Source organism: Leucopleurus acutus (genome assembly GCF_964270905.1).
Source record: "Leucopleurus acutus genome assembly, chromosome: 6".
Taxonomy (NCBI): Eukaryota; Metazoa; Chordata; class Mammalia; order Artiodactyla; family Delphinidae; genus Leucopleurus; species Leucopleurus acutus.
This window is the reverse complement of record NC_139149.1, coordinates 76,282,757-76,293,704: the sequence shown is the minus strand read 5'-3', so window position 1 is coordinate 76,293,704 and position 10,948 is coordinate 76,282,757. Positions and strand designations below refer to the sequence as shown.

The 10,948-nt window shown below is 37.6% G+C and overlaps 1 protein-coding gene across 1 annotated transcript; it reads right to left on the bottom strand.

The window, feature by feature from the left end:
* Nucleotides 1-1,023: 1,023 nt before the first annotated feature.
* Nucleotides 1,024-10,444, bottom strand: NABP1 (nucleic acid binding protein 1). Its single transcript, XM_082841527.1, has 6 exons — nucleotides 9,624-10,444; nucleotides 9,188-9,326; nucleotides 6,499-6,570; nucleotides 4,837-4,912; nucleotides 4,109-4,175; nucleotides 1,024-3,135 (listed from the first exon to the last, which is right to left on the bottom strand). The coding sequence occupies exons 1-6, from the start codon at nucleotides 9,712-9,714 to the stop codon at nucleotides 2,966-2,968; spliced, it is 615 nt and encodes a 204-aa protein (XP_082697653.1). The 5' UTR covers nucleotides 9,715-10,444; the 3' UTR covers nucleotides 1,024-2,965.
* Nucleotides 10,445-10,948: the final 504 nt, after the last annotated feature.

The following is a 10,948-nucleotide window of genomic DNA, read 5'->3' as shown; positions in this document are numbered from 1 at the left end:
CCTTCTGAGAAAACTTTTTAGTTTACCTTAAAACTTCCTATACTTTAAATGTTCTTTATATATCATAAGATTACTTTTTTACTAACCTCACATCTATTTGTTTTTAGTATCACTCCCTTGGCATTATTACTCAACCCAGAAAATTAAACACCCTTAAAATGTTAAATGATAAAAATACAAGTGACAAATACTCAGTGATACAAATATTTATGGTAGTCTAAAGCTAAACTGTCCTCAAATTTAAAACGCAATTACTAAAACTATAGGAACAAAGCAAAATTGAGTTGGTATACTATAGGAAAACCAGTCTAAGTGTCCATGGGAAAGCATACTGCAGCTTTCACTATTATACATCATCATCTGGGCTTATGGGTTTCATCTTTCCATGTCTGTACTGTAGCAACTCCCAAACAACCTGCCTAGACAGGAGGGGCCACCTGCCTAATGAGACTTCAATCCACTTCAGAACTGGTTTGTAAAAATAAAGTGGGACCCAAACCTAGCAGTGTGTATTTCTATACTAAATGGCTTTTGTTTTCGGGAAGGTGTTTAAACTTATTTAAAAGTTGATAGCTGAAAGCACCAGGAAGGAGGAAGGTAGGAAACTTTCTTCCTCTTAACTTCTTGATGAGTACTGTCCAAGCAGGCTGGGAAGGCAAATGTTCATTATGGATTGTAACTCACTTTGCTTTGGTTTTGAAGGCTTTCCTTAAGAAAAAAGAAATTTGTTAATAAATGATAAAAAATACAGAACAACAAGGTTAAATGATTGAGGCAAATGTCAATTACAAAAGTAAAAGATAAGGTGTTTCTCTACTTAATCTCAACACAATAAAGGGTAACAATACTTCCACACCTAACCCTGCATTTTCTTCGGTTCTCGAGGTATGACTAGACAACAAACATTTGACTGCTTATTAAGAGCCAGAAGTCATTCTACTCATTCACACAGGAAAATCTTAACTATACAAAGGGGTAATATTACTCACTTACTTGTTTTTATAGTTATGGAACCTGGCTTACAGAGGTTTCAAGTGGAATAACTTGCCCAACATCACAGGTGAAGAGAAAATAAGGCCAGGATTGGAAGCTCAGCAATCCATTCCTGATTATTTTAATCTTCCAGAACTCCAAAATCCTTTCTTTTAAAATGACCTTTAACACTAATCTCCCACAAATAACTCAGTGTTAGTGCTCCTACATCTACTGAGATTTAAAAAAAAAAAAATTATGTACTAATTTGTAATTTTTTTACTCCAAACATCTGTAATTTTGTGAACATCTTAAAAAAATACTAGTCACAAAGCCAAATTAACTATAATCATCAGTATATGAATAAAGGAAAAACTTATTTCTATAACATATAATCCCCAGTTACTGAAATACTATAAACAATAAGCTTCTTGAGATTATTCATTATTTCGTCTACCCCTTAACACTATCCACACAGTGCCTAATATGTGACATACTGAAATACCTGTTAGACACACTGGATTAGAGCAAACAAATATCTGGCACAAATTTTTATATTTAAACGCTATGGCACTTTCAGAAAACAAAGTCCACTTAAATTATTGTTATTTGAGGTGGGGAAAAAAGACACAGTGACAAATACAAAGCTAAGTAGTCACCAGGCTGAAGTCATCATTACAATTACAGTAAAAGGTACTGGCTCTCCATTGTAAACCATTAAAAGAGCAAAAATAAGGTAGGTCTGTTAACATTAACGCAAGTTTTATTCAAGAGATAACGTTGAAGAAGAGTTTAATTCCAGCAAAGGAAAAATTTACCAGTTATCCACCACACAGTAAAAAGTGGAACTGGACACGACTTACAACACATAAATAAATTCTACCTTTACATTTCTAAATAAAGCTGTATTTGCTTCTTTGAGAGAGCCATTTCTTAACTTTTGCTGATAAGGCTTTGTGAATTGTGTTCAGAAACTGACAATAAACACACACACATACCCTCAAATAAAGTAAGAACCTAGGAATTTCACTCCAGGCTGAGTTTCTGCAAGTACCTAGGACGCCATAAATTAAGATTACATTTTTCTACATAAATTCAATTTGAATTGCCTTCACTATAATATTTATCTACCATAATTTGTAAAAATTAGATCAATGTTTATTATGACTTCATAATTCCCTCAAATTAAACTTCAATATTTGACATAGTAGTTTAAGAAAATAAACATTCAAGGCCTCAGTTTTAAATTTCCATTCAGTGTAATGCACGAAGCTGGTAAGTATTAATAGGACTACCCTAAGATAAAGGAAATGTAGCTTTCTTATAAAAATTTCTTGTTATAATACAGATCACATTCTATTCCATAATTCTGATAAAGAATATGTTTTTTGGTAACAGAACAAGAGTTTAGGATGATTCAGTCCCTGGAAAATCTTAATGGCAGTCACTCAATGGAGAAGTCAATCATTCCTGGAGTCACAAACACTCAAAAATTGCTGTTAGCACTAACCATGTTTTTGCTTTTTTGGTGGTTATTGCGTTAGCTGGCAATATCTGTTTTTAAGACAAAAGAACATCTCCCACTAAGCCTGCTTTAGTTGGCCATATCTGTTTTTAAGCCAAAAGAACATCTCCCACTAAGCCTTATTTTTAAAATTACAAAGTTTGTACAGAAAATAGACTCATAGAGGCTAAAATGCTGATGTCGTAAGTAACTCACCCATGAAATGGGTGCAGGTATTTTAGAGGATATCCAAAGATCTTTTTGCTCTAAAAATAAATGCCCCTATTCTTCAGTGTTCCCATTCTTCAACAGGATACTCGAGCAGCTTAATAGTTCTGCTATAAAAAACAAACCACTCTTGTTAACAAACCAAAAACATAAAAGGAAACCGACAAAGGACAGTTTTCACAGTTAACAATAAATAAAAGTGCAGTAAGTGTTCAAGTAGGGCACGTAGTTTAAAAACTACATGTGTGTATTTGGCATAGGTCATCTTTTAAAGGCTCTCCGAGGGTCCCTGCCATTACTTATTGTGGTCATGACTGTTTGATTATTAGCTGTTCCTGGTAGCTGTGGATTTACAGGTCCCCGGCCATTGCTTCTACCAGCATATGAAAATTGGCATCCCCTTGCTTCTGAGCCAGTTTGAACACCATTTCCTAAAAAAGAATATAAAAAATCATCACCATTTTCAAATAGAAGTACATCTATTTGAAGTTGTAACACATGCTATTAATGCTTACAAGTATTATGGAAAACAAACTCCTTTATTTATTTATTTTATTATTTTTTTTTAAACTACTGGAAAAAACTCAGCTTGAGTCCTAGGTTTTCCCAAATGTATAATTACTGTAAATATATTAACTTGATGCTTGCATTACTAGGCAGAGGAAAAAAGAGCAACTTGGGTAATAGAATGAGAAATCAATAAAGTAGGAAAAAAGCATAGTTAATGCACTACCTACATTATAAGGGAAAAAGCAAAAGCAAAATGGTATATAAGTATTGGCATTTGGTTCAAATAAGGTTAACAATGTTTTAAAAGAGACACGTAATTCTAACTTTTTAAAGGAAAAACCAAAGCGTCCCACAGCATAATGATCATCAGCTGTGCTCAAACATGTAGACAACAGGTCAAATAAAACTTCAGCCACCTTAATGAACTCCAATCACAAAAGACTTTTCCTCTGGTCTTTAAGAATAAAGGCTTCAAAAGACCTTTAACAAGGATGTAACAACCATTGACCTTTGAGAGTATTTGAGGGGTAAAGGCCAATCTTTTAAAGAGGCAGCTATGAGCATGTGAAAAACTAAGGTGAGCATCAATCTGAAGATAAACTGCTTTCAGTACACAAAAATAACCAGTTATTCTGCATCTATTATCAATAACCACTAGATTACAGAAATTTTGTAAAAATCAATGGAAAATAACATAATGAATCACCAAAACTTAGATTTATTATTAGCCAACGTTCACCCAGTAACTGGCCCAAATGTTTAAATATAGAATGTGCTCAATAAATTAGCTTAAGAGGGAATCTGCTTTCTAGAAAAATCAGTTATATTTTCATAAGATAGATTCCCTTAATTCTTACACCTGATAACAAATATACCAAAAAAAAAAAATCTTACCCACTGGTCCAAATGTACCTGTACCCATATTACTATTCATGGAATTATTCTTCTGTTCACTGTGTGCCTATTAAAAAAATGCCTTAATGTAATCAAATGAAGATTTTCAAAAAACCATATTATTATAACATGTTGTAGCCATTGTTTTTTTTTAAACTTTCAAGGGTTTTAAAACAATTTAAAAAGATTTATCCAAGTCCTTTCTATGTTAAAATATTCAGGAATGTTTCCAGACCTTTCAAAGCTTCTGTTACATCTTACACCTTCCTGATATTACTCCCTGCTCCTCAAAAGTGCTAAACTGCTAAATGGCACATACAGTCGTCCCTCAGTATCTCAGGGGGATTGGTTCCAGGACCCCCCAGATACCAAAATCTGAAGATGTTGAAGTTTCTTGTGCAATATGGCATACTGTAGTCAGCCCTCTGTATAGGAACATTCTGCATCAGCAAATTCAACCAGTGCAATCCCAGTTGGTTGAATGATCCATGGATACGGAGGGCTGACTGTACATTTCATATATGATACTACAGATACCTATACAGACTCACTGACAAAACATACAAAATGGAAAAGAATTCCATGAAAGAATCTTTAAAAAGATTCTTTTTAAAACTGTCTCCATTATACTTAGGGTATGAAAAGCTTGGCAACCTAGCCACAGATTTATAGTACATAGTCAAAATTAGCCTAATCATAAAAACAGACAATACATTTGGATTAATTACCCCTTTGTTCTGCTGTCCTCGATAATCTGGGTTAGGTTCACTGAAATTTGGCACTTCTGAATAAACCATACAAAATCTGAAAGACAATAAAGGACAATTTGAATGACTTCTGAAATAATCAACCTTTCTTTACATAACATGCATAACTTTCAGGAATAAAGAATGTAGATGTCAAATGAATTACCAAACAGCAATATGCTAACTAACTCTATTCATTTACAACAAAAACTTTCTAAATGATTATGTTTCATTAAAAAAAATCAAATATTTGATTGCCTACAATGTTTAAAACATTCTATTTTGTATTTTAATTCTTCTTCTGTCCTTATCAAAGATCAAGGACACAGAAACACATCTTTGTCCTGTTTTTCCACATAGGCTGATGGATGCCTCTGAACCATGTTTATTAGGGTTCCAGAGTTTTTCCAGCAATGGTGATGGATTTGCACTGATCCACTCACACACTTTCATCCCATCCCTCTTTGACCAATCACTGTGAATCTGCAAAGATAATCATTCAAGGTTAAAAGTGGATTTTGCAGGCATGAATAAAGACAACTGGCTATCAAGACACGGTTTATCCCAATGCTTCTTATCAGCTGACTATGGTGTATATTGATAAACATTACACACGAGCATTTTCTTAGCTCCTCAACCCACAAATAAATCAGAATAAGTTTTGGTAACTCCTGGACTGACCCTGACAAAGTCACTATGTATTGAGTGACCCCCAGTGGTTCTTCACATAACTGACCTCCATTATTATAAATACCTCTCTATACATGAAAGTCAGAACAGGATCCTCAATCTTTCTGTAATATTGATGCTAAGACCTCTCATAACACGTTGCTCTACTACTACTCCAAGTACGAACATAAGTGTATCCTAATTTTCCTCCTAAGCGAAAGCAAAGTGTTACCAGTTTCTGATCTTTAAAAGCTAGCAAGATTGCTTATTTTTCCCAAAGTATCTTATTCCTGTAGTGTAGAACACATTCTTCCTTCCTTCCTTTATTTATTTATTTATTTTTGGTGCCATTTGTGGCTTCTCTCTTTAGATATCCTCTATTTTGACAGGCATTAAGTTGATGTCAGGCATTAACCAAACAGAATGGATTTTATGATTTGGCTCATTGCCTACACCATACTTTATGAGTACATCCCAAATGTCTAGGCCAGCATGGAGGCTGAATTACCTTTACACCCCTAGAGAGGATGGTTCCTCCAAGTCAGGGTGGAGATTACCACGGTAGTAGTTTATAGAAGCTTGCATTGTGGCTGCCTGTACGGTACCTAGACTGTGGATAAATACAGGACTTCAATTGTCACTGCTGCAAGTCCTTTTACATACAGAACTTACTTCAAATGGCATTTGTGACATCTGAAAGATATACATTCCCAAAGCCTACAGAAACGGTCCCACTGGGGATTGTCTCAAGTGCAGCTTCTTAATGCTCTTTGCCAGGAAAAACTGACATTCTCAACCACAGGAAACAGTACTGATAGGTGTTAAACTAGCACATACATGCAAAGTTAAGCTGCTGCAAGCATTCAGTTTACAGTCAAAAAGTCAACAAATAGGTTGATCGTTTATACCTACCAGTTATTCTGTACATATTATTTGTAATTTATTCAATTATATGAAATGCATCTTGATACTTACTCCCCAATTTTTTGAAGTTCTCCACCCCTTCCAGTATAAAGTGTCAGACATCCTTTCCACATGGATGCATACCTAGAAAGAAAAGAAACATCAGTTCTATGGAAATATGTATATTTCCTTCTACTTAAATCAAATAAATCTTTATACTATTTTTTTTGTATTGGGGTGCAGGTGGGGCTCAAACCCTGTATCTACCATTGATTAACTTGTTACTTACTAAGGAATAAAGCAAAGAAAACTCTACCACCAAATTTTGACATAATTATATAAACGATAACTAACCCTAGAAAATAGAAGTCTTTTTGCAAAGCAAGCATTGTTATACTCCAAAGATCACATCTTTAGTCAATTAAGAAAGGGAGAACATTCAAACTGCAGAGATTCAAGCAGAATTACTTTTCAAACATAGGGCATATAAAATCAACACCCTAGTGTTTACTTTTACACGCATGTACTTGGTCTACCAGATGTTGATATATTTTTTCCTTTGCCTCCATAAAACACATAGGCTAGTATGTGTTATTCCTAAGCTACTGAAAATTTAGTAAAATTTAATCAAGGGGCTAAAAAACTATGATCACAAATCTTTCGCTTATCTGCTTTTCCAAATTCCCAGTTTTTAGCAACAACTTGGCTGAACAATTATTTACTGAGAACAATTTTGAATGCAGGAAGCATCATTAGATAAAATAATCCTATTCACAAATCTAAGACAAATGTAAATTCATCAATATTATAAAATAAGCCCAAGGCTTGGTTTTCAGTGGTTCTTTGTACAACTACTATGGTAACTTCATGATTTAGAAAGATAAATTATAACCAAATATTGCTTAAGTATAATGATAGTTCATCTTTTAATACAGGTTAATAAAATTTTTCTCATTTCACGTTATATATTTCTCTTCATTTAGTAAAGGTTATTTATTAAAGACTCCATTCACCACTTTTAAGTTACACAAAAAGCAACTTAGGAGACAGTGCACTAATATTTCACCTTACTTAAGTAAAAATTAATGCCTATTTTGAGAGAAAATTTGAAGTTACTACAACTAAAACATTTAACTTTCACTTATTTCAGGAATGAGATCAATGTTTGCAGGGGTTTCTGATATGCATCCCAATATTCAAATTACCATTATTGAGATGTATACCTTTCTTCAAAAGCTACTTTTCTTAGATTCAACCAGAATTTAAGGGCCTTACAATGGGCCAGACTCTGCTAGATATGTTACTTTAGTAAGGTATAAATATTCCCATTTTACAGAAAAGGAAGTTGAAAAGTGTAATAACTTCAAGGTTACACTGAAGTAACAGTAGAGTTTCTTTGGTTTTGAATTTTCCTTTAAACTGTACTCCTTGGTAACTATACTCCTTAAAATCCTATAGATACTATAAGGCTACTGACTTAGTTTTTCCACAGTTTTTTTGATGGACACATCTATGTATTTTCCGTGACTACAAAATATGAAATAATTGAAAAGAGATGCCGTTTACAGTGTATAAAATAACTTCTAATCACTGGATGAGATACTTTGGCAGCCAAAAAACTTTAATTATGCTAATTCTTACCATATCCTCCCAGGTAGAAATTCTCTTTTGTGCAAGTTAAAGATGTGGAAGTTTAAAAGACATAGCCAGTGTCATAATGAGTCAGTATAAGAAAAAAAATGTCCTGACTCTCACTTCCTTCTTCGATGATACTATGCCTCACTTCCTGAAGATGTTGTAAGACCTGTAAAATACTATCAAAGGGCTCTAAGCTCCTACTTTCAGGGTGATCCAACACTTTTCTGAGATTCTACGTACTTTGCCAACGTCAATCTCCACCCACTTTTCCTACAGTTATGACCAATGAATTATTACAATTCTACTGACCACAAAGCTTCCAAAATCTATTTTTAAGACCCCTTTCTGGCATTTTATCCTCCTAATACTTGGTAAATCTCTAAAGGCAGTCTAATTACTAATCAAAATAAAAAGGTTGTACTAAATTATTTTTAAAAGCCAATCTGCCAACTAACTCTTTTGGACAGAGGTATCATAGACATCTTTCTGCCAAACATTTTCTGCACATCATTTTGTTTTTGTACAACATTGACCTTACAGCAGTAGGCACAAGAAATTATTTTCAAGAACGTGACTTCCAGATATTGTAAACTTCCTCTCTCAACTTTTACATCCGAGTACAAATCTGACACACTACAAAACCTACTAAATTCTCCAGCTACAATCTCGATTTACGTCCACACTGTCTAAATGAGTATACAAATAAAATACGGGCAGGATCTCAAGTCATTAAAAAGGGGAAAAGGTTGGAAAAAAAGCTAAGTGACAACTATATTAAATAGTTTATGAAAAAGATGAAGTATTGATTATGTTAGTTTTAACAATCTACTAAAAAGACTCAGTAATCCCAGAACAGTATTTAAAAATCTACTTAATCTGTAAACTGAGGGTGGGGTTGTTTAGATTCGGCTGAAACTGACTGCTTTTAAAGGCGAAGGTGTTACATCCCAGTGCCGTCCATCACCTGAGGTTAACACTGAAGGGGCTTAAAAATCCTCGGGGTGGCCCACAGAAAAGATGAAATTTTAGAACTTGCCAAGGTCCCGGGCGTCAGCCAATTCCGATTCCGCAGACTCCTACTTGGGAGGCACTCTGATCCCCCAACCCTTTTATGCACACCTACCCTCTGGTCAACCGAATAATATCCCCTGGCTGTATAAGACCTCCGATTTCATCCCACACGGAAATAGTGATGCTGCCAGTTTTATCTGCTACTTTGCATGATCTCACTTCATGGCCGTCTTTGGTTTTGGTCACGCGTCCTGTGAGGATTTAAAAATCAAAATGGGGAGGGGTGTATTAGATAATGAGGACTTCCAAAAAGCTAACTCCTCCTCCGGGATCAAAATGCACCTGAAAGGTGGGAAGAGGTCGAGCCCCGGGTTCTCGCCGCAAGTAGGCTACGGCCCCAGCTCGGGCCAACGGGGCCACGTGGATGGGGGAGGGGAGAGGAAAGGGAGGAAAGGGGGACGGGAGCCCCCGGCTCGCGGCGGCGGCGCCCTTCCCTCCTGTCCCGGGACGCACACAGGGCGGCGAGGCGGGCTGCGGACCCCACTTACCTATCTCCAGCACAATAAAGACGACATTTAAGTTTTTCAGTCCGGGCTTAATATCTTTTATAAAAAGAGGGGGGTCGTTGACCCCGTTCATACTGAAGCAGGTGCTGCTACGCTGCGGAGACTCGAGTGGGCAGGGAGCCTGACAAAGCTTCCCACCCCCCGGGCCAGGGGCGAGGGCAGAGGGGCGACCTTGGGCGGGGTTGGCGAGAGAAGGGGCAGAAAGCGGTTAGTCAGGGACCAATGAAACCAGTCCAGACAGCACTGAGCCTAAAAAAAAGGGGAGGAAAAAAATAAAAACAAAACCAAAAACGCTCACAAGTTTAAAAGAAAAAAAGACGAACCACTCCGCACACCAACCCCGCTCCCAACGGGGCGACAGGAAGGCAAGCACGAGAACTGCCCCCTTCTTTGGATAAAAGGAAGAAAAAAAGACAGCGAGAGGACGCCTCTGCCCTGAGTCCCGCTCACACACACACACGGGCGTTGCCCTGTCTGTCCCGGGCTCCGGGTAGTGACGGGCTGTGACAGCGAACCCAGAGCAGAAACCAAACTACCACGCACCCAGAGCACCAAACACCGACTGCGGAACGCGCCCGCGCGCCGGCTGGACCCCCGGGTCGCCCCGCCTCTTGTGACGTCCCATGGCGAGCCCCGCCCTCCAGGCTCCGGGCAAGCCAAGGGGCGGAAACTGGCAGGCGACGCCAGCGCAGCCTCCCTCTTTCCTCCCCGGCATGTCAGCGCGGGCCCCGCCCCCTCAGCCGTCCAATCGGATCTCGGCTCCGCCCCACCCTCCTCCAGCTTCCGCCGTCGCTGCGCAGCGTCGGCTCTACCCTGCCTAGTCTTCCATCTAAAGGTTTCTATCACTTGCTGTCAGTCTTCTGGGTTTTCATGCATTTTTTTTTTTTCCCCTCAGAGTTCAGTCCTCCCGCCCCCCTGCCCTTTAGTTTTGCAGTCACTGCGAACGGTTGCTGTGTTTTAGGACCCAGTGGGTACGCCAAAAAGTATGCAGTAGAGTAAGAACAAGGTTCAGGCTAGGGTGGCTGGTCTGGGTTGAAAGAAAAAAAAAGGTAGGGATGGGTCCTTAGCTGTAAGGCAGGAATTTTAGGGCCGGAAAGGAAGTTAGAGATCAACTCAACCGCCTCATTTTAAGCATATTTAAAATTGAGATCCAGAAAGGTGAGGTAGTTTGCTGAAGGTCACCCAGGAACTTTGTGAGCAAGCAGGGCGTCAACACAAGTTGTCCAACCTAGTCTTGGTGCTTTTCACTCTATAATGCTAGGCAGATAGACAAGTAGTTAAATTCCTTTGCAAATGTATTATTTTTC